Source organism: Alnus glutinosa, chromosome 5 (assembly GCF_958979055.1).
Source record: "Alnus glutinosa chromosome 5, dhAlnGlut1.1, whole genome shotgun sequence".
Classification (NCBI taxonomy): Eukaryota; Viridiplantae; Streptophyta; class Magnoliopsida; order Fagales; family Betulaceae; genus Alnus; species Alnus glutinosa.
The window spans coordinates 3754210-3779463 of NC_084890.1; the positions used below are offsets into that span (position 1 = coordinate 3754210).

Below are 25254 nucleotides of genomic sequence, written 5' to 3' on the forward strand. Positions count from 1 at the left end.
AAGCTTTCTAAAACCCAACCCTCCCATCTTCTTACTCCTGCCCATTCCTTTCCAAGCCATCCAAGCAATTTTATGAGTGTTCTCTTTGTGTCCCCACCAAAATCTACTCATATTGGAGTTCAGTTCTCGAGTAAGAGTCTTTGGTAACCGAAAAACACTCATCGTGTAAGTCGGCAATGGTTGAATGGCGGCTTTGATCAATATCTCCTTCCCAGCATGTGACAAAAACTTCTCCTGCCATCCATGAATCCTCTTCCAAAACCTGCCCTTCAAATCATTAAAAGTAGAGACTCTAGACCTTCCTATGAAAGCTGGAAGGCGTAGATATCTTTCATATTGCTACACACAACTAACTCCCGATCCCTGGATAATTACATTTCGATCTGCCCTGCTAGTATTCTGGCTGAAAAACACTGCTGTTTTACCCTTTTTCACTTGCTGACCTGATGCACTCTCATACAAAGAAAGTAGCTCGTGAATTCTTCCCCATTCCCGTAAATTAGCTCGACAAAAAACAAGGCTATTATCCGCAAATAAAAGATGTGAGATGCGGATAGCCCCCCTGGATATAGGAACTCCAGACAACTCGCCCACCCTCTCAGCCTGTTGCAATAACGTGCTCAAAGCCTCGGCACACACAATAAAAAAATATGGAGGAAGTGGATCACCATGGCGGATACCACGAGAAGGAACTATATTACCAGAAGGCTGTCCATTAAGGAGTATCGAGTAAGACACCGATCGAACACATCTCATCAAAGAGATGTATCCATTGCTCAACAAATCTCAGCTTTCGAAGAATAGCCTCCAGAAAATTCCACTCTATACGGTCATAAGCTTTACTCATATTTAACTTTAGAGCCATAAACCCTTCATTCCCCTTAATCCTTGAATTTATAGTATGCAAGGCCTCAAAAGCAACCATAATATTGTCAGAAATTAATCTCCCTGGAATAAAAGCACTTTTTTCGGGGGAAATTATAGAAGGCAACACCTCCTTAAACCGATTGGCCAGAACCTTTGAAATAAGTTTATAAATTACATTACAAAGGCTAATAGGCCAATAATCAGTTACTCGAGAAGGGGACGATACCTTAGGGATAAGACAAAAATGAGTCTCATTAATGCTTCTATCCATAGGACCTCCACGAAGACAATGCAAAACAGCTTTGACCACATCTTTACCAACAATACCCCACGTAGATTGAAAAAGCGCCACCACCACTTCCTCCTTCACAAAAGGTGTAACGATCCACCCCCAATGACACAATATTGTCTGCTTTTGGCTCCCCAAACTAGACTTCCCAGGAGGTCACTCATCCTAGGATTGCTCTCGCAAAAGCACGCTTAACTGCGGAGTTCTGATAGGTTCATAACCATCACGGCTTTAAAACGCATTGTGTCATAAATGATGCATTTATACATATAAGCACATCCTCATTCCCAGGCGATATGGGACGTCACAATCACCCCCTCTTTGGACCCAGCGTCCCCGCTGGCATGCCTCATTGGGCTTGTGCACGCTCCCACCATCTCAGGCTGGGCAATGGCTCTTATACCATTTGTAACGATCCACCCCCAATGACACAATATTGTCCGCTTTTCGCTCCCCAAACTAGACTTCCCAGGAGGTCACTCATCCTAGGATTGCTCTCGCAAAAGCACGCTTAACTGCGGAGTTCTGATAGGTTCATAACCATCACGGCTTTAAAACACGTTGTGTCATAAATAGTGCATTTATACATATAAGCACATCCTCATTAATATTGTCCTCTTTGGTATCTTGGGACTACTCGAACCCTCAACCTCAAGGCTTTGTTCCTTACACCCTACCATTTGGGCTCCAGACGCGTTGTTTTTCAAAAATACCAGATCTCCACTGTCTTTCAATTTGTTGAGGTGGTGTGTCAAGAGTGTTGAGTGCCCAGCAGGCAAGTCCCCATATGTCGACTCAATGTGCTTCGATATCGACGATTTATTTGAGCCATTCTTCTCGTTTAATTCTTCAATTGCTTTCAAAATAATCTCTGGGTAAGGAGGGAGTGATTTAGGTTTATTAACCTCTTCAGCCGCCATGAAAATTGAGAGAAGCTTTTGCTTTTGGAGGCTTCACAGAGTTCTACCCCCAACTCAAAGCACAGACAGCTACAGCTACAAACAACACAGCCTTTGTTCAAAACCCACAACCCAAACATTTGAAGACATGATGAGAGCATGTGCTCTGGACTTTAAGGGTAATTGGATTCAATCTATTCCTTGATAGAATTTGCCTACAATAATAATTGCCATGCAAGCATCAAGATGACACCGTACGAATCCCTGTATGAACTGTTGATAGGAAGGAGAACAAATTACGCCGGAGACGAATTCCAATGGTTAAAGTATTGTGGAGCAATCATCAATCATCGGCTAAAGCTTCATGGGAATTAGAGGAGGATTGCGACCAAAGTACCCCCCGCCTTTTGACTGGTGATGTTTTAATAGTTGTAACAAAATTGTTTAGTAAATAAATGCATGCATTTTTTTTTTTTTTGCGCATATGGCATATTTATTAGTGTCTTCTTCCCATATACATCCTCGAGACCCGTATGGTAGGCAAGAACAATCTACGCGAGGATCAGGACCCTAACTGGCGGTTGCTCGAACTGGTACATTGGCGAGTTGTACAAGATATGACATTCTTCAGTTGCGCCTTTTTAAGTGAGGACTCCAAGTGTTAAACGCGGGAGTAAGATGTCGTGTTTGGATCCTAGACAGAGCCCTGAGAGGATAACCACTACTGAGAGAGAGTGAGCAAGTCTAGAAGGATGACACCGCAAATTCATCGTCGTTGAGTGCTAGAATCGTCGAGAGACATGGAGTTATTACAGAAGATGAGTTGGATTGCCAACGAGAGGTGCCTATGTACACCTTCACCCAAGTCTCCATCTCTTCCGAATCTCCATCTTGTGAGGATGATCATATTGGTTAGGTTACTATGGATTATTTACCTCTACACTTTTGCAGTTTGTGGCATAGGTTCGTTTTCTAAAGGTCTTAGCAATTCCGAGGACGGAATTCCTTTAAGGGGGAATGATTGTAACGATCCCGATATTCATTTAGGGAGATTTAAGTAATTTCAATAGCCATGGAAAATTATTTTTGTTAAGAGAATAAAATAATAAATTTCATTAATTTCTTAAAATATTGATCAATGAATAATTAAATGGCAAAGAAAAATTTTAGAAACGGTATTTAAAGAATTTTAATGCAGTCTCACAATTTAATATTTTTCTCAAACCTATAAAGAGGCAATATTTGTTTTAAATAGAAATTTCGGGCATTTACAGATTTTTATCCATTATTATTATTATTATTATTTTATAATACCCCCTTATCGCATCTAAACCCTAACTGTCAAAACCCTAGCCTTATAAATATTCTCCTTAGCCGTCAGCCTCTCTTATTCCCTCATAAATTTCTCAACCATCTCTCTCTCTCTCTCTCTCTCTCTCTCTCTCTCTCTCTCTCTCTCGCATGACCTGGGGTTCTACAACAAGGTGAGCTTGTCTATTTCTTTATTTCTATTTCTTTTAGTGAAAAGCTTGGCCGACTCCTTTTGTTCTTATTTTTTTTTTCCACATGATGTATTGACGTCATCTGAAGCATTACATTCTTTTCTATTTCTTTGGGTACTGTATCTTCAACGCTTGACAGTCCCTGTTGTTCTTGATTTTTGTTGACTGTCTCTTCACGTCTTATTGCTTACTCTTTTTATTGATTTTGTTTGTTTTCTTTTCGGTTTAGTCACAGCATGATCTCCAGCCGTTTTCTATTTGGTTTTGTATTCTTTTTCCCTTTTATTTTGTTTTCTTTATTTTTTTTAGTCATGCCGTAGCAAGTCTAGAGGCAAGACTTGTTCTTTTTGCATTCACTACTTCTTGTTGCTCTCTTTCCTTCTTTCTTGATACTGCAGCCGAGAGGTCATTCGTAATTTTTCTTTGTTTAGCTTTCTTTTCCCTTTTATTTCTTTTGCTAATTCTATTTGTATTTCCTTTTTTTTTTTTTTTTTTTTTTTTTTTTTTTACTATTACCGTAGCCTCACAGATTGGGTAGCCTTTAAGTTCTCTCATTTATTTTGTTTGTTTTCTCTCCCTTTTCATTACTGTACAGTAGCAAGTCTTGCAACCTTTCATTAATTGGATGTTGTCTTATTTTTTTTATTTTCCTTCTTGTTTAGCCTTAGCACCATAACAACTTGCTTTTATTTTCTCTTCTATTACCATTCGTAGATGAGGGGTGCTGCCCTTAATAAATTTTTCTTACTTTTCTTTTCGGCCGTGATGGCCACAGTGTGCTTTTAATAATTTATTTTGAGTATATGTATAATTTTTGATACCTAAGTTTATCAAAATTACAGTTATTAGCATGTGTCAATGTTATATTTTAATATAAGTTGACACGTGTATACAAAGAGTAAAGGGACTGATGTTGATTAGTCCTAATATATATATTTTATGGAGTTCTTTTAACAACCTATAATATTTTCGGTAATTTATATGTATATATATAATAAGGTTTGTCTTCACTGCACATGCAACCTCTTTTCTTATTTTATGAACCACATGAAACTTCATCAAATTACACGACTCCAATAGAAAATAATTCTTATGATATTTGTCTTTATTAAATCCTATTTCTAATAATAAAAATATGTTACTTCCTACTTAATAGTTTAATTATTATACGGTTAATGTCGTCAAACGTACCTCGGGAATCCATTCTCAATAGGCTAGTAAGACGAACCGTAGTGGTGTCTGGATATTTTCTAGTGTCGAGTATGTACGTAGTATTAATTTGTTGGAACCTGTATTCAGGTGATTAGCTAGCTGTCAAGGATTTTGTTTTAATTGCAGTCAGAGGTAAGGGATCCTCTACCCCTTCTCAAATTGTTTTATGTCATATTACTTTACCTTTTTATTAGCATATTTGCAATTAATTGTTCTCATTCTGTATTTCAAATTATATTGATGCATGAAGGACTGTTTTAAAAATAGTTTTGAGATGAAAGTTGTCGGTCTAAATATTATTCTTGAAATCACAGTTTTAAGAGAAGCTTTGGTTATAAAGAATTTTTTTATTATTAGTGAATTGCTCCCAAGACGGAAAATTATAGCTTTTTGAAATTAATGAGAAAATGAGAGCAAAAACCCTCCTCATACGTTGCCTATAGAGTTATCAAAGGATTAATGATAATTTATGAGAATGAGATTTTTATAAATGAGGGGCGTGTGTGGAGGAGATTATTATTTCGGCCCCAGAGATATTTACAGAGATTTACAGAGTTTAAGCTCGGTACCGTTGCTTGGATGGAAGCGCAACCGCTCAAGGACTTAGAGAAGGCGGAATCCATCCCTATGTCATGCTAAGTGCACTTCAATTAATTAGCTGACGGGGCAGGGCCTGTGGCCACAGTTTACCTGCCTGAGGTCGCAGTAGACCGCGCAACCCTAGTACACAGGGCGTAATAGTGTACATGGGCCCTAAATATGAGAAGTTTATTTACCAACCAGTAATTTTATGTTTTACGAAAGATGCTGAATTTTATATTTTATATTATGGAAATTTTTAATTTCAAGTGTGCTTTTGAATACTCGTTTTGAAGAAAATGAATTTAACTCAACCGTTTTATGGTTGAGGGTTACCTTACTGAGCATATTTCGCTCACCCCTTATTTTGTTTTGTTTTCAGGTTATGAGCAGAGAGACCTAGGCGGCCAGGATGGGATCTAGGCTAGCATTGGGACATTGCATCTCAGTTACCTTAATAAGTGCACTTGCACAATAAATTTAGTTTTTCTTTAGATTTTCAATTATTGAATCAAGCATAATTGCTTTTTTCGAAATAACTGTTTCCGCATTCATTAAAGCTCTGAGTTTTTAAATCTCTATTATTTTAGTTATTTAATTTAGCATATTAGCTAGGTTATCTGGCAAACCTTACGAATCTTTGCAGTTTGATGTATGAAAATGGACGAACCTAACCCTTAGCGGGTTTGGAGCGTTACAAAAGGCCTAACCAACCGAGCATTCATTTCAACACTAACCCGGCTTTCCACATGCTCCAAACAACGAGCAATATCAGTTGGAACCTGAGAAGTGAAAAGATGGGAATAAAAATCAACAAAAGCCTTACTAACATCAGGCTTTCTCCTCCAAACTCTCCCATCTTCAGGAACAATGGCACGGATGGTATTAGTCTTTCTCCGATGATTTGCCCACGAGTGAAAATATCATGTATTTCGGTCCCCTTTATTGTACCAATGTCTTTTAGCCCTTTGCTTCCATCTCAGATCTTCCCTCTCCAAAAGAGCATCAATATCACCTTTGAGATTCCTTATAGTATCAGCCAAATCAGGATGGTTCCGATGCTGGAGCTCCAACAATTGCCGAGTCATCTTCTTTAACTCTTCATCAGCCTTCCCAAACTTTTGCTTACTCCACCGAGATAAAGAACGTTGACATGCCATCAATCTATTCTGCACATCCAGCATAGGCTCACTCCCATCAGCTTCATTCCCCCAAGCAGACCGAATGGTATCCAGGAACTCAGTATCATTTTTCCACCCCTCTTCAAACTTAAAACCCCTCTTATAATTCCTACTATCATTCAGCTCCCCTTGAACAGCCACCGGGATGGGATGATGATCAAGAATTGACTGCTCCTAGAACACTAACAATAACATGTAGAAATCTCGAACACCATTCCTAATTGGCCACTGCACGGTCCAGCCTCTCCCGGGTAAAGAAATCACCCGATCTATTATTACACCAAGTGAACCGAAGTCCAACATACCCCAGATCACATAATCCACAAAACTCTAAGGTGTCCCGAAAATGTTCCATAAGAGATTCTTGCCTAAGGACCGCGCCATCCCTCTCAGATTGGTCTAAAATCTCATTGAAATCACCCACACATAGCCAAGGGGTAGGTTGGAAAGATTTTAGATGACTGAGAAGCGCCCAAGTTTCACCTCGACGGGCTATATCTGGTTGTCCATAAAGGCCAGTCAATTTCCACATGAAGTTATCATCCCCTTCATGCACAACAGCATTAATGTGATGCCGTGAAAAATTAAAAATTTCAATGTTTACTATATCCTTCCACAACAAAGCCAAACCCCCACTTTGACCAACCGGATCAACCACAAAAAGACCACTAAAGCCTAGCTGGACACGTAAACCTTCCATGAACTTCGTTGTGCAAATTGTTTCCATAAGAAACACCACATTGGGCTTCTTGTCCTTCACCAACTGGTGAAGGTTTCGAACTGTCCGAAGGTTCCCAAGCCCCGGCAGTTCCAACTTAATAGATTCATTGCAGCAGGCGGGGTTATGAGACAGCCGCCGCCATTGCCTTAGATTTCTTAGAAACAGCTTCTGTAAGGGACAAAGCTTTTCCCGAACCTATTTTTCACTTACCCACAATTGAACTATAGGAAAGGGAGCCCCCAGAAACTCTCCTAGCCCTCTTCTTAACCACACACAGGAAGGATGAAGGTGAATTAAACTGAATAGCTATAGAGAACGAGAGATTCGGTACATCCAAACCATCCTTCAACAGGGGAGCCTCCACAGGCACACTAGTACAATTTAGATTCAACCTCAGGGAGCAATGAGAGGGACCCAAAGCAAGTCCTTCCACCACATGAGAATCCAGAATACCCGAATCCCCGTATGGCAACTTTGTTGGAACAGGTATTGCTGTCGAAGATCTGACACACTCAAACTGAACCGCCACCCCACCCCACCATGGGCCGGGGGTGGCTCGCAAGCTATCCCTAAAGGGGTGGCCGATAGGCAGCCACCCCTTCCTCTTTTCCTTTTTTTTTTATTTTTATTTTTTATTTTTTTTATCAAAATAATTTTTTTTAGTCTTATATATTTATATTTTTATTAAAGTAACACATGTCGCGTTTTTATTGACCTACCGTGGCAACCTAACGGTTTTTGTTAAGTTTCTGGAGGGAAATTGATTTCAAAAAGTAAATTGTTTTATTGCATACACACGGACCTCTAAGTTAATTTTTATACTACAGGGACCAATAGTGTGATTCATTTTTTTTTTTTTTAAAAAAAAAAAAAAAACTACAAATTAATTATTATTTATTTATTTTTTAAAAAAAGTCAAAATACATTGCTGGACACATGGGGTGCCCGAATTAGGGGTTAGTTCGACCACCCCTTTTGGCTAACCACAATGGCTATAGAGGTGGTTCAACCACCTCCAGATATGGCCAGAGGGGATGGGTGCCCCAATGACCTTAGGTGTGATACAACCATTCCCATTTTTCATTTGGTCAAGAAGATGGCTCGTTCATTATTATTCTTTTGGGTTAAATATAATTTAGCACTCCAAACTACCACCCTTTCTCCGAATGGCCTTCCGAATTATCAAGACTTGCACTCTGACCCTCCAAGCTACCAATTACTTGTTTTTTGGCCACTTCCGTCAGTTTATGCCATCTAAGTGGATGAAAAACACATGTGCACGACACATGACTCTGAAGGACAAGAAAATTCGCAAATACCCTTAATTTTAACATTGAAATTACTAGATTGCCCTCCTGGAGAAAAACACATGTATGAGTGGTTTAGAGCCAGAATATTACGGAAATGCCATTCAGCTTCTGGATTCATCGACTGTATCATCTCCACCATTAAAGCTCCAAACGAGACCTCCCAGATGACCCAACGTCATTGCGCTCGGACTCTCTCACCGAGATCTCTCCAGAGTTCGGCCTTCTGGACTCAAGGTCGTCTCTCAGATAATCAAACCTTTGCCATATAAGACCTGTTGGTAGATCCTTTAGAATTCAACTCTTTCACTTTGATTTTGTCTAATTTTCAGTTTGGTGCTATTTTGCTGGTTGATGGTTTTTCTGTGTTGATGTTCTACACGCTAAGCTACACTCGGTCAAAGTTCGTACAAGGCATTTGAGGAGGTTTCTGTGACAAGTTGAGGTGTTGAAGATCGATCAGATCGGGGGGAGGGTGGAGTTGATGAGGTTTTTGAAGAGAGAGAGAGAGACAGGGGAGGCGACAGAGGAAGGTCGGGAATGCTAAATGCAAAGTATTGCTATTGCAAAGCATCAAGAAACAATGATAGTAAGGAAGCAAATCCAGCTTCAAGCAACAGTGATAGTAAGGACATGTTTCTTTGTCTAGCTAAATCTTTCGGTAAGTTTTCAAGCATCAAAGCACGTGTTTTGCCATCAAGTTGAAGACCGCACTCGCGCACATGCCCTGAATTCCAACATTGTAAAGATAAACACTTGGTGCAGCCTGCTGCAAAGGAAACACGCATCGTGAAGTAAGCGAGCATTTTTGATTTCAAGGGGCCCAGAATACTGTAAAAATGCAGTAGCAATTAAGAAAATTTCGTTGACCTGAATTTTTGCTGACCTGCTATTACACTCTGTTTTAGCTTCATAAAACAGAGTGTACTAGTTTTGAGGATAAACCCCCAGGACACGACCACTTTTCTACTTTTAAGAACTCTTACACTACTTCGCTATCCATCTACATAGAGACGTCTAAATTACATTTTGTTAACCACTCTCAGGACGATCGTCTTCTTCTTCTCATGCGTGTGCTTGTATGGCACGTGCACAAAGCTTCCTGCAAACGCCGTCTTGTCTGGCCTGCTGGGAGTGTCTTTATCATCATCATTAATATAAATGTCAAACTTCACCGCCGTAGCTTTCTCCAACTCGATGCCTTCAATCACCAGCACCTCTTCCTCTTCTTCCTTCTGACCTTTACTTCTCGATTTGTTGGGCCTAGCGACCACAGTGCTTATCACCTTGTCCAAAACAACTGGAAACGCAAGGCTTGCAGAGCCGCAAGCGCCACACCCCCAGGTCCTGAAGGAAAAAGCGTTGCTACTTTCTTGACCTTAGATTTGCGAGGAGTTGGCTTAGTTTTCAAAGCTTCTTAGTTTCAAGGCAGTCCTTAACATAAACACGAACAGGCTGAGCATTTTCATCGTGGAAGATGAAGCTGGAGTTTAACCAATCTTGGTCTTTGAAATCTTTTCGTTTCCCTCCTAGCGTCTTCCATATGGTCCACATTCGAGTGGTGAGCGTAAAAGAGTGGATCTCTACCATCGGAGTAAAAGTTCTCCATGTCCTCCAACTTAGGCATGGTCGAGTCACTGCACCATAAGTGGATAAGTGGATGTTATTGTGAGGACTGCTCTCGAGTGAGCCAGCACCCGGGTCAGGGTCATCCCCGGCACAGTAAGCACTGCCGTGGAATAGCTGAGCGTTCTTGCTGTTGGACACCATTTGCCGGTACATACAGAACCTGCCGACAGCCACCAAGAAGCTGAACCCACCGCAAACGAGTTGGCCGATAGTCACCTCCCAACGACTGCCACCAAGAATCTCCAAGATTGAGGAGATTGAGGAGGCCGAACTGACCTCTGTGCCAGACACCCTTCTTAAGATATGAGAAGGGCATTTTTGGGTTTTTCAGCCTTTAACGTCAAGTCCCATGCACATGTAGTGTTTCCATCAATTTAAACGACATAAACTGATGGAGGGGCCTAAAAAACAAGTAATTGATAGTTTAAAGGGTTAGAGTGCAAGTCTTGATAGTTTAAGAAGTCATCCAAAGAAATTGTAGTAATTTGAGAAGCTAAATTGTATTAATTCTATTTTTTTTAGTGAGACCTAATACATAAAGTATTTAATTTAAAGATAATTTTTTTTATATTTAAATAAGAGAAAAAGATTTTATATTTACATTACATCGTAACTAAAAAATAAAAAATATCTTCTAAAAAGTTTTATCTAATGAGCCCAATCATGGAAGAAGAAAAAAGTACAACAGAAAACAATGAAAGAAAAAGGTCAAAAAGAAAATGATGGATATGAAATGAAGAAAAGCAATAAGAGGCCCCACCCCAACCCAATGTGTTTTGGGTAGTGCATTTATTGTGCACTATGAGTTTATAGATCATTCCCAAGACAAAAGCATCATGGAAGAAAAAGTAAGAGAAAAGCGATGGGTTAAGGTATGTTGTTTTGGTTCTTATACCATATTAAATTATTATTTGTTCAAAATTTTAGACTTATAGAATAAATAAATTTAATAATTTAATTAATATTTCAACACAAATGAAAAAAAATAAAATAAAATAAAAAAGAAGGTGAGAAGAAACATGGAAGGAAAAGTATAATAGAAACTGATACATATGAAATGGTGAAAAGCAATTCGTTTGGTAAATCTTTTTAGGACAATTATTTTATTTTTAAATAAAAAAAAATTCACATTTATGATACATCACATTTATAAACCTCTAAAAAGTTTTATCAAATGTGCCTAATCATAGAAGAAAACGTAAGAGATAAAATGATAAAAGAAAAAAAAAAGTACATATACTTCATTATACTATCATCTAATTGTTAATGTGTCCTCTAAATTATTAAACAATGTCAATGTTTTCCAATGACAAAAATATCCTTTATAAAATTATAATTTTTTAAAAAAATTATATTAAAAAAAATAATTTTTTTAAAAAAATAATTTTTAAAATTTGTATTTTTCTTTGAGATTTTGTTTTATATAATTCTCAATTTGGACCACCATCCCTTGCATTTTCATTTTTCTCGTTTTTTTTTAAAATTTTTTTTAAAATTTTTTTTGAAAAGAAAATTTTTTTTTCTTGAATTTGTAAGGATATATTTGTCTTATTGAAAATTTTTTAAAGGTTATTTTTGTTTTTTTGATAACTTTAAGGATGATATTGATATTTTCTTTTTTCTTTTTTTTTCTTTTTTTTTTTTATAGTTTATAGGGGATAGTTTGGGAAGAATGTGTATTTTTTTTCGAAATAAAATTATGGATGTGAAATGACAAAAAGCTGATTGAGATGGGTAGGTAAGGTCGTTTATTTTAAAAACGAGTCAAGTCAGCGCATACATAGAGTCTGAAGTCTTCCATTGGGAGGACGTACTCCAGAGGGTCGGTGAGAATGGCTTATGACAGGTTCACTCTTTTTTTTTTCTTTTTTTTTTTTTTTTAAGAAATCCCTTTCAATATATGAAAAAGACCAAACAGGCCAAATGTACAGGGTTACAAAGAATTCCCAATACACCAAGTCAGAGACACCGCGGTGAGAGTTTCCTCCACCCAGGCCAAATAGACGAAGACCATTACAAAATACAACCACTCAAAAACCTAAAAAACAGAAAGATACATCTACATAACATATACCGCTGCTAGATCTAGGAGAAGGCTTTTGCAGACCAGGTTTTGATCTTATACAAACAACACAATAGCCGCATTAACAACAACCAGACACAATCAAAGATAAAGAAAAAACTACAAATGTACAAGCCGGACTATTCCCCACTTTCCCATTTTGCTCGACGGTTTGCAGATTTCAGAAAATTCGAAAAATCGCTCCTGGAAGGACGCCTTGATTACCCATAAAGCCACGCCCAGAAAAAGCGTCTGAATCACTGTTACAGCACCGCCGAAGCTGAAGAATCAGGAAACGCCGAAATCGCCAAACCCCTTTCGCTCTAAAACCGCCGTTCCAGTGGAAATCCCTAAACCGGCACTGCAGCAAACAACCACGAAACACAATAGAGCGAGGGATTTCGTCTCCAGCGTGGCCATCTAAACCAGCAGCGGCGGAACAAAGCCTCCTATTCAAAATAAAAAACCGTCAGGCCAGAATATCCATAGAAGAAACCAAAATCTCGGACCAGTACGATTTCGTCATTGGCGTGGCCATTCAAAACAGAAACGGCTTTTCCGAACTCCTCGTAGAAATCAAACACCGTGCGCCACGAATCGGGAGAAGAAACCGCCTTGACATCCTACCAAACGAAAAATCACATCTCCATCCCTGACCAGGACGAGACAAAAACAGCCCTTCAACCCTTTCAGTTGCCGACGATCCCCAAAAAGAGAAGAAAAATTATTTATAAACAAGAAAAATACCACAGCCTACGAGGGAGGAGGGAAACAGAAGGCTCCCCTCCTCCATTTTCACCTGAAAAGAGATTTTTTCTGCAAAGAGGAAAAATCGCCTTGGGGAGAGAGAAGAGAGTGGTTTTTTGGACGACTACAATTAGACACAGATTCACTCTTAGACCAAACTACACGTTCACAAAGTCATTCAACACGTTCATTAATTAGGTAAACCCTTTTTTTTTTTTTAGATAATTAGGTGAACCTTTTTGAGTGAGGGTTTGAAGACTTGAACTATCGATGAGGGTAGTCTGAGTCTCCCTTGGACTTAAAAAACTAGATCTTTAAAGTTTAGTCTCTCTCAAGCACAATATGCAGACTTATCTATCGTCTGCTGTTTATGCATTTTGACAAGGGAGAAACATAAGAATTTTCGAGGATAACTCTTAAAATGTTGTAATGTTCTTTAGATATTATGTTTTGGGTCAGCCTTTATCTGTCTTAATTTCAGGAAAATTGATGATCGTAAAAATTATAGTAATACTACTCTTCAAACCCATTTATTACTAATCATTTCATACTGATTGACATAATGAGTTTTAAATAACTTCTCAAATTAGCCACTTAAAAAATAACAAAAGAAAATTCACCGTCATAATGTATGTCAAATATACCAACCTAACAAAGCATGGAACGCATTTTCTCTACCCATCTCATTTTTAATTTCATCATTAGATTTATGTGAATCTTACAAATTCAATAATATATTTTAAGCTTAATTGTATAGAATTAAGTAGGAGATTTATAGAAAATATATATATAATTTCTCTTAAAAAAGAAAAACAAAAAAAGAATGAGTCCATGCACTTTGCTTTTCGAATTCTGTACTATTCGAAAGACTTTCTCATGCCCTATTTTTTATATAGGAAAATGACATTTACACAACTTTTATACGACCCCTCTCATATAGGGTAGGACTCATGTGATGGTAGGCTCCGCCTCATGTGAAAGGAGTTGTGTAATAATTGTGTAAAAAAATTGTATTTGTATCACTCCCCACGTACAGATTCCTTTCATCTGTTTATTGACAAGCATTTTCTAAGAAAAATAAGAAAATTTGAGACCTCTTCCAGAATCCAACATACCTGTTGACAAAAAAAAAAAAACGTGCATGCCTTCTTTCAATGTCTCCATGTCTGATCCTTGTAATTCTTTCCTTGCTCAGCTTCCATAGCCTCACCGGTGCACAAGTCCCAAATTACCGCTCCCATTTCTGCTCGAATGGAACGACCATGACTTTTGTTGGGGAAATATCTCTCGTGTATAAGAAAAGACACTAACACCCTCGCTATTCGGACATGCCAGACTGCTGACTCATTACTTGGGCCAATGGGTACCCCCCCCCCCCTCCCCCTCCCCCCAAAATGATTCAGGCTCGCACACGTGCGAGTCCCGTGGACAAACATGACCAAATGGTTATATTATCATGTTTGTATCATGTAAAAAATGTAAGTATTTAAAAATGTATATATATATATCACTCAAGTACTCATAGTGTATCTTATATATATACATGATAGATGACATAGTAAATCTACTTAGTATCCAAAGGCATTGAAAACACTTTATGATGAAATGGATATATTTTGGGATGTTATGACTAATGGTAAAAAAATCAAATTTCATAGATACCATAAAGCTTAATAATGTCCAATGATTAAAACCATTAACCAGTTAAAGCTGATTTCTCTTATTAAAGCCAATGACTATTTCCATTTGTTAAAGACAATAAAAAACCGTATGAGAACAAGATTTCATAGAAAATCATTTGGTCATAAAAATATTAATGACCAAACAGTAATAACGTCAAAAGCATTTGTTATTGGTCATATTGTCAAATGCCATAAAATCTTTGTTAAAATACAACGGTAAAGCCATAAAAACTAATTTAAAGTTGATTTCTTTTTTCTTCTTTTTCGCATAAAAACTCATCAATGTCTTAATGTTAAACAAAATATTTTTGAAAACAGTAAAAAATGAAACCATGTTTGTAACATTACAACAATCCCCACATGTTACCAATACTAAAATATAAGAAGATTGAAAGCATGCATCAATGTGGTATCCGAAAGTTTTAACCGCACCTAGGATAAATAAGTGGGAACTTAATGAATCGTGGTAGAGTTAAAGTCTTTTAACCAAATTCACAAGTTGACCAAACTTATCACCCACATAACTTTCTCCAAAAAAATTAGGTTATTCTATAGCGGGTTAGGGCCTTATACAGGCCATACGCCCCAAAGTTTTATGAGCGCTCTAGAGACCTACCCAAGTCTCGTAGAAAATGGCACCACCTCTACACTCACATAGGTGACATCTATCAAGAGTGCGTGCAAGGAATACTTCATCCCAACATGTAGAGACTATGGATCCATTAAAAGTTTTAAGCTCATCCTTAGCCACTCTACATCTTGTACTGTTTTACACCATAGGGATGGACTCCTCACTAATCTTCTCATTTAAGATAGTGGATAAACATAGAATATGACAGTACCTCACCATGATCACTTTTAACTTTGTTTCCCATGAAACCCAATTCATAGAATCTCTAATCACAAAGGTTGGGTATCAATCACAGTGTCATAATTTGGGTATAGACAAAAATTTCCTACAAACCAGTTTGTAGGAAATTTCATACAACTCATGTGTTCCTACATGTGTTCCTTGGCATGTGAGAAACACATGTTTTAATAGTATGTGCTTCTCACATGCTTTTTTAATAGTATTAATAAAAAAACATATGCTTCTCACATGTTTAAAGGACACATGTCACTCTTATATGTAGGTTGTTCTATCCTTTGGGTATTAGTCCTATCCCCAGAGACGGAGGGAGGGGGGGGCTGGCAGGGCCCATGGCCCCCCCCAATTTCCTTGAAAAAAAAAAATTTCTTAGGTTAAAAAAAAAAAATCTCAAAAAAAATAAATATATATAAGCTAAAAAACTAAAAATTTAGCCTATTGGCCCCTACCAATAATTTTTTTTTACCACCGGCCCCTGCTCATAAGAACTTCTGGCTCTGTCCCTGCCTATCCCCCTCGATGTTTCACTCATCAGCCTTCTTGCTAGTTGTAACGCCCCGCTTTTGCAAAAAGCGTAAGTAAAAATTTTGAATTTTCACTTGACATTACTATAACATCAGAGTTATAAATTGGTAGTGGAAAATATAATTATCCAACGTATTTGGATTAAATAACACGACAGAGCTTTTAACTAAAATACTTCTAGACATCCATAAATAAAATACTTAGAACAAATACATGGAAATAGGTGTCAATAGTGACACAAAAGAATATATGGAAATTATTAGCAATCTTCTCAACATAAAAGGTTTTAAACACAGAAGATTACAAACAAATTACAATTTATGTGTCCTTAGCTTTAAAACATCTTGAGCTCTAACCATCATTTATAAAACCTGCAATAATATACATATACATATATATAGAAACAAAAACACAAAATACCCTAAGTGAGTCCGCTGTTTCCAATAGTAATATAAATGCTGATTTATTTAATAAATGCAACATAACGCATATGACTTTATAATTACATGTATATACAATATATAATCCATGTCGCGAATCATAGACATAAATTGAATATATACACAATTATAAAGCAGTAATATGACAGTTTTATATGCAAAGTTTAATTATTATCTTTTACACTTCTCTCGTGATGAAACCAACGGTCCGGATTAGTGTGTTGTTGGAGCCAACGGTCCCAACTGGCAATACCATCACCCCCCGCTGTATTAGCCAACTCTCACTTAAAGTTTATTTGTTTGTTGCTGGAATCCAAAGGTCCCAGCAGACTAAGAGCCAAAGGTCTTAGTCCGTTTATTTATTAGGTTCCATTGGCAGCCATCACCCCCCAGCTGCATACCAACTTTGTTACTAACCATTTTAGTTAAAATATAAAATATGTAAAATTGCATGCGAAAACAAATAAATAAAGCAGTAAACACAATATTATAGGAAAAATCCATCAACTTCATCCTCAGTAAGTATAGAAATACTTACATCCCTTATGTGCAGTCTCTTAGCTCATTATCTGCAATAAATGTACTCCGAGTGTTAACATCATCACTCATTTACATAGATCCATTTATTGTTTTATAAATCCTACTGTATACTTATAGATACAATTATTTATATATATTTACCTTCCATAAATCATTTAAAACTCATATTATTTTAACACTCAAAATCCTTTTTCTTTAAATAACAATCCCTTGTGATAAAAACCACTAATAAGATAACTACCAAAAACCATTATGCTAGCACAACCGAAAACAGGGGAAACACAAACCATAATCGAGACAGGGGAAAGTGGGTAGACACCACACACAAAACACCTAGAGCGCCAAAATCCAACCAAAAGCCATTCATCAATACAACAAAATCTTTACACCAAATACACACCTGAAATCATCAATCAAATACCCAAAATCAATATCACAAAATTATATTCCAAAACACCCACTCTAAATCAGTGAAGACACTCCCCCTAATTCCTAAACCTGGTCTAGTCATGATATCCAAACACCAAATGGCTATAATACCACACACGCACACACACACGGCAGGCCGAGACAGGGAACCCAAAACAGAGGCAAAGCCGATCATCCGCACACACAGGTTCTACCCAAAAATACATACAATCGGGTCAATACACAATAAATCCAAATACCCAGCAGAAATCCACAAGAAATCAAATAGAAATCATGAGAATCACTTACGTAGGGGAATTTTCGCTCAACACAGAAAATCCACTGGAGAAATTCACCGGAAAAACTTCCGATTCCACCGGAAAATATCTCTGGGCTTCATCGGAAATTTCACCGGAAGATCTCCCCTGGAAGTTGCCAGATTTCCGGCCAGAACCACCGGAAATCACGCCTCTGCTCGTCGGAAATCGGGTCTGGGTTCCTCCTCTCCGGCGGTTTCCCTCTCTCGGTTCTCCTCTCTGAATCACTCTCTCTCCCTATCGGGCTATCTCTCTCTCATGATCGGTACTCTCTTACTCTCTCTCTCTCTCTGTGTCTCTGGTTCTCTCTCTCGTCCTCTGTCTGGGTTCGGTGAATAGGAAGGGAAAAGGAACAAATAAGAAGAAAAGAGAGAAAGGAGAAGAAAGAACAAGAAGGAAAAAGGAGAAAATGAGAAGAAAGGGAGTGGTTTGGTCTCTTGGTTCCTTTTCTATTTCTCCCAATCTCCCGATCTCTCACTCTCTCGCTTAGTCTCCCTGTGTCTCTCAGAAAAGAGAGCAAGGAAAGGAACGGGAAAGAAGGAGGAAGGAGAAGAAAGAAGAGAAGGAAGGAGAAGCAGTTCAGTGAGTGAGGTGCGAAATTTGCTTGAAGGAGGGTTTAATTTATAGACAGCGAAGCCCGAGTTGCCGCCAACGATGGTGACTAGCCCAGGAGCTCGGCCAAGAAGGAAGAAGAGCACGAGGAAAAAAACTCAGTCGAGATATTTTTGTAACTGACTTAGGTTTTGAATGGTTCCTAGTTTTTTCATTTGGTGTTTGGTATGACTGTCAGTGTTCTGGATTTTCAGAAGGTTGATGTTTGAATTAGAATAGTTTTTTGAGTTAAAAATCTTGTTATTGGACAATGTATTCATTTTCTTTAATGATTATAGGGAATACTTTCCCAAGATGTTGTCCCTGGTTTATGCTATATGTCCATGATAATAACACATTGCTTAGAAGATAAAGCTGATTTCCGGCGATTTGATTGTAGCCATTTAGTCCAGCTTATTGGTGTTGTTTTTGGTTAAGGGGATTTTTGTTCGGATGTATAGTGTACTGAAAAAGGTGCTCTAAAACGACTCAATTTTTTTTTTTTTTTTTGTAAAATTTTTTATTTAGAATCGTTTTAGGGTCCCTAAAACGGCTCTAAAAAAATTATTATTATTTTTTTAAAAAAAATCGGTTTGAGCCGTTTTTGACAAAACGTCTCTAATTAATTGGAGCCGTTTTAAAAAGCGGCTTAAACCGGTTTGACCCGTTTTAATTAAAACGATTCAAATTAGAGTCATTTTAGTTCAAAACGGATCAAACCGAGATTTTAATACGCTATATGTTGAGCCATTTTGAAAACGGCTAAAAAAAAAGAGCTCAAAATTTTAAGGCCTTAAAACGGCTTTAAAAAAAAGGGCTCAAAACACCTCTTTCTTTTATTTTTATTTTTTTATTTTTTGTAGTGTCATCTGATTCAAAAATCTAGTTAGCATCACAATATCCTTTCAATATAGTAGGATAACCACAATATGACAAACCAAAATTAATTACGCTTTTTAATTATCTCAACAATTTGTTGATAGCATCCTAATGCTCAACACCAAGATTTTGAGTATATCTACTCAATCTACCACAATATATACAATATCATGGCATATACAGTTTGTCAAAACATAAAGCTACCAATGACTTGTGCATATTTTTCTTGCAAAACACCGTTACCATAATTCTTAACTAAGTGTATTTTTGAATCATACGATGTGATATAAGTGGATTAAAGTACTCAAATATTTTAAACATCTTTTCAACATAATGTGTCTGAGATAAAATAGTGCAATCTTTATCTCTAATAACTTTAATGTCCAAAATGACATTGGCTTTACCCATATCTTTTATATTAAAATTAGATGCAATAATTCTTTTAGCTTTAACATAACATTAATGCTAGTTCAAAAATAAGCAAGTCACCAATATATATATATATATAAACAAATAATGACTCATTCATTATTGTAAACTTGCTATGCATTTACCTATACCATTAATCAAATATGCATTAGACAAAATCACATGTCAAACTTTTCATGCCATTGTTTATAAGCTTGCTTTAATCCAATAAAGATTTCACCAATTTATACACTTTGTGTTCTTGACCGGGGATTACAAGTCCCTTGGGTTGCTCCACATAAATCTCTTCACTATTTATAAAACAATTTTGACTTCCATTTGATGTATAACAAGTTTAAAAATAGAAGCAATGACAAACAATATTCTAATAGATAAAATCAGTGGTTTGGGTCTTCTGGCTGCAAAGACCCAAATCACCTCTTTTGATCTAAAAAAAAAAGTATTTGAAGAGAGGAAACCTTAAAAAGATCACAAGATCATATTTATTTTTACAGATGTAAGGGTCTATTTTGGGTTTGGGGAAAAAACTCAAAAAAGAAAAGAAAAGAAAAGAAAAGAACTTTTTGGAGAGGGGGTAAAAATTGAGCCATCGAGTTTTGTCATTTCGATATCTGTACTTTAATATTTATTTTTAAAACATTGAAAAGTAATGTTTAAAGAAAGTAGAAAGTTTAATAAAGAATTTGTTGGAGTTTATATTGAAAAATTAATAGCTAAAAAAATATATATATATTTTGAATAGCTAATATAGCCTAGAATAGTTGGAGATCACTACAAAAATTTTGTCAAATTGCCACGTGCATTTTGACACGTGTACGGCACTGTACACGTGTCAAAATGTTTGCCACGAGTATTTTGACACGCGTAAGATGCGTGTCAGATGTGTAAGACTCTAATTGCACATTTTGACACGTGTATTGAAATACACGCGTCGAAACGTTTTTTTTTTTAAAAAAAAAAATCCAAATTGAATTTTTAAAACTTAAATTTGGAATTTTTTTTCAATTTAATTTTGTTATTGTTTATTTAAATTTATTTGGGTTAATAAATTTTCGTTTTTTTTTTTTCCAAATTTTATTATTTTCGACGACAAAAATACAAAAAAAAACAACCGGGAAAAAACATAGAGAGAGAGAGACGTAGAGATCCAGAGAGAGAGGGAGGCAGAGAGAGATAGGGAGAGAGAGAGAGAGAGAGAGTAGAGAGTAGAGAGAGAGACATAGAGATACTGAGAGAGAGGCAGAGAGAGATAGGGAGAGATACACAGAGAGAGAGAGAGAGAGAGAGAGAGAGAGAGAGAGAAAGAGATAGAGAGGAAGAGAGAGAGAAAGAGATAGAGAGGAAGAGAGAGATAGAGAGAGAGAGAGACCGAGAACCGAGCAGAGAGAGCTGGAGAGAGGGCGGCTCACCTGCGGGAAGGGCGGATGCGCGGTGGCCGGAAGCTGGCCGCTGCGGCTGTGACGGAGAGGGAGAGAGAGAGAGAGAGAGAGAGGGAGAGAGAGAGAGGTAGAGAGAGAGACCGAGAACCGAGCAGAGAAAGGTGGAGAGAGGGCGTCTCACCGGCGGGAAGGGCTGATGCGAGGTGGTCGGAAGCTGGCCGGCGCGGCTGTGACGGAGAGGGAGAGAGAGAGAGAGAGAGAGAGAGAGAGAGAGAGAGAGAGAGAGAGAGAGAGAGAGGGAGAGAGAGAGAGAGATAATTCAGATCGGAAATGGGTCTGCTACCCATTTCCGATCTATATATATATATATATATATATATATATATATATTTAATCTATTATTATATTATTATATTATTTGAATTTTAAAAATTATATATATATATATATACACACACATATATAAGCGGGAAAAAACACATATAACCGGGAGAAAACACATATACACGTTCTGGCCAAACAATTGGGCACGTGTACTTAGTACACGTGCCCAATTCGGGACGTGTATTTAAATACACGTCCCCAATTGTTAAAATTCTATTTAATAAAAAAAATTAAATTTGAAAAAAATAACAGTTTGACACGCGTATTTAATACGCGTGTCTAATTGTTGAAATTCTATTTAATAAAAAAAAATTATATTTGGAAAAAAAATAACAGTTTGACACGTGTATTTAATACACGTGTTCAATTGGACACGTGTATTAAATACACGTGTCAAATTGGACGCGTGTATTTAATACGCGTGTCTAATTGTTGAAATTCTATTTAATTAAAAAAAAATTATATTTGGAAAAAAATAACAGTTTGACACGTGTATTTAATACACGTGTCCAATTGGACACGTGTATTAAATACACGTGTCAAATTGGACGCGTGTATTTAATACGCGTGTCTAATTGTTGAAATTCTATTTAATTAAAAAAAAATTATATTTGGAAAAAAATAACAGTTTGACACGTGTATTTAATTGGACACGTGTATTAAATACACGTGTCAAATTGGACGCGTGTATTTAATACGCGTGTTCAATTGTTGAAATTCTATTTAATTAAAAAAAATATATATTTGAAAAAAAAACAGTTTGACACGTGTATTAAATACACGTGTCAATTTGTGACGGCTGTACAATTAGACACGTGTCTCCAAAGACACGTGTCAAATTGGACGCGTGTCTACAGTAACGGGTACTGTAGACACGCGTCAAAATGCTTGTATTTTTGTAGTGGATGCTCTTAGACCATTCCAAAAGTCAAAATCATTGTTCAATTTCCAACTACGCCAAAGCCTTTTGAATTCTCAACTATTTTTTCTGGTTAATGTTTCGGTACCTACCAGATATTTACTATTATTGCATCTAGCATATGGATATTATTATTGTTTGAACTCTAATGTGGGAAATTAAAATCACTGTTATATATATATATTCCCACAACGAACCATCATAGTTTGTTTTTTTTTTTTAAAGAGAATTTCATGCTTTCATTAATCACAATGACACATGATAATTGTTAATGCAGGAAAAAGCAAGTCATCTCTAATTATTATCATCGCCATTGTTGTCCCAATTGCTGGTTCCGTCGTGCTTTTCTCCATTGGCTGTTTCTTCCTGCGTAGAAGAATAAAGAAGACTTACAATACATCACTAGCAGAAAATGGTAAACAAAAAAGAATAGCTGTAGTTGATCATCATATGCAAATAATCTCTAATCTCCTTGCAGCTAAACATTCGGCTATAATAATTTTTTGAATTATCAGAATTCAATATATTTAATGTTTTGTTGTGTAGTTGGGGTTGAAATTACATGTGTAGGGTCCCTGCAATTTGACTTGGGTACAATTGATGCTGCCACAAACAACTTCTCTGATGATAACAAGATTGGAAAAGGAGGATTTGGTACGGTTTACAAGGTAGAATATAGTTAGCAACGAAATTTATTTATATTTACAAATACATACACATATACATGTGTGTGTTCATTGAATGTTCTATATAACCTTGTTTCAAATATATTCTCAGGGAACCCTTTACAATGGACAAGAAATAGCAGTGAAGAGGCTATCCAAAAGCTTTGGGCAGGGTGTAGAAGAATTTAAGAATGAGGTTATGTTGGTTGCGAAGCTTCAACATAAGAATCTAGTAAGGCTCTTAAGATTTTGCTTGGAAGGACACGAAAAGATACTCGTTTATGAATATGTGCCCAACAGCAGCCTTGATTACTTTTTATTCGGTTTGGCCAATCCAAACTTATATCTACTTCTTTATTAATTTTTCATTTTGGGTCTATTTGAGACTTATTTATTTTCAAGTTGAATATTTAATTTTGACAAATACAGACACAGAAAGGCAAAGACAACTGGATTGGTTAACCCGTTACAAGATTATAGGAGGGATTGCTCAAGGGCTTTTTTATCTTCACGAAGATTCTCGGCTTAGAATTATACATCATGATCTTAAAGCTAGCAATGTTTTATTAGACAGCAATATGAATCCAAAGATTTCAGATTTTGGCATGGCGAGGATATTTGTAATGGATCAAACCCAAGGAAACACAAGTAGAATCGTGGGAACATAGTAAGTTTTTTATTAGCATTACTGTATTTTCATAGTTTAAATCAACAAATTCATTTCTTGTCTAGCTAGTAGCTTAATTATGAGAATTGCTGATAAGAAAAAGTTGTAACCTTGATAATTTGAGAGTTCTGTTTGCACTGAAATTATTAGGAGATAAATTGGCCCATGAGCTTTTTTAATATAAAATTATTACAATGGTGGTTTTGGTTTGTAGTGGTTATATGTCTCCAGAGTATGCAATGCATGGACGATTCTTTGTGAAGTCCGATGTATTTAGCTTTGGCGTCCTACTTCTAGAGATTATCAGTGGGAAAATGAACAATTGTTTCTACCAATCAGAACATGATGAGGACCTCTTAAGCTTTGTGAGTATGGATCAGATTATTTCAATTTTGCTTTACTTTGTGAAAGCCAGTGTAATCGCCTCCTAGTGCTGAAGAGAAAAAAAAAAAAAATAATACTAATAATCAATCACTACTGAAAAAGTGGAAAAGATAAGGATTCTGAATATTGTTTAATGAATTATTGCAGATATGGAAACAGTGGAAGAATGGAACCCCCTTGAAACTGTTGGATCCAACACTGAGAGATTCATTTTCAAAAAATGAAGTGATTAGATGCATCCATATTGGCTTATTGTGTGTTCAGGAGGATCCAGCCAGCCGACCAACAATGGCAACAGTTGTTCTCATGCTCGACAGTCACTCTGTGAGCCTGCAGTTGCCGCAGCAGCCGGCATTTTTGTTTCGGAGAAAAGCAAAGAGGAACATGAATACAAAGGAAGCGGGGCATGATGATTCTACAACCCAATCAGTTCCATATTCTGTTGATGACGCATCGATCACCCAAATACACCCTCGATAGTGTGAGGAAGCGAGGTGTTGTCTGTCTTGGTGTTATTTGCTACCTAGAATTTAAACTTTGGTCGAACATATGTACATTCATATATAAACATAGACGCCCGTTTAAAAGTAGATGTGCCTAATAAAATGCAGAAGTGAAAACAAATATATTTGAATCCGGCTTCAGATTCTGGAATTTTATGAACGGCCATGATTGTTTTGGGTCCTTATTAAGCCAAACGTCATCATTTTAAAGACTGAGGAGACTGAACCAAACGTTGGAAGTATTTTTGGTTTGAAGCCAATTTTTTGTACTCTGTTCTGATTTCCTCTTAACCAAACAAAAATTTTCTGGGCAACGTTCAAGATCAGAGAGAAGTTGAAAATGAAGCTGCAAAGTATTGCGACTTGCTGCAAGGCGGAGCCGTGGAGGTAAAGGTTGCAGAGATAGAAGCCTCATCTGTAAGAAACAGAGCAATCTTCAGATCTGGCACAGTATTTGAGAAATTGGAATATTAGTGGAAAAAAAAAACACCCAGTTCCTGAATTGGGCCCAAGGAGTGCGCGCGGCAGTGCGAGGAGAGGGCTGCAGGATAACTCGCCATGACCGCACCTCATCAAATTTAGGCACTGATGAACCCTAGTAACGGTGTGAAAATCCGCAGGACTCCAATCATGAAAACTTCAACAGCATGTACAAATTTATTGAGGAATTTTCATTGTA

General features: G+C 36.9%; 1 protein-coding gene across 1 annotated transcript in view; it reads left to right on the forward strand.

Moving 5' to 3' along the window:
• Window positions 1-24696, forward strand: part of LOC133867959 (cysteine-rich receptor-like protein kinase 10) — a 39064-nt gene extending 14368 nt beyond the window's left edge. Inside the window, exons 2-7 of the mRNA XM_062304748.1 lie at window positions 22634-22771; window positions 22903-23024; window positions 23134-23344; window positions 23451-23688; window positions 23903-24053; window positions 24220-24696. Coding sequence (XP_062160732.1) covers window positions 22634-22771; window positions 22903-23024; window positions 23134-23344; window positions 23451-23688; window positions 23903-24053; window positions 24220-24552 — 1193 coding nt within the window. The 3' untranslated portion in view covers window positions 24553-24696. The remainder of the gene's footprint in view (window positions 1-22633; window positions 22772-22902; window positions 23025-23133; window positions 23345-23450; window positions 23689-23902; window positions 24054-24219) is intronic.
• Window positions 24697-25254: the final 558 nt, after the last annotated feature.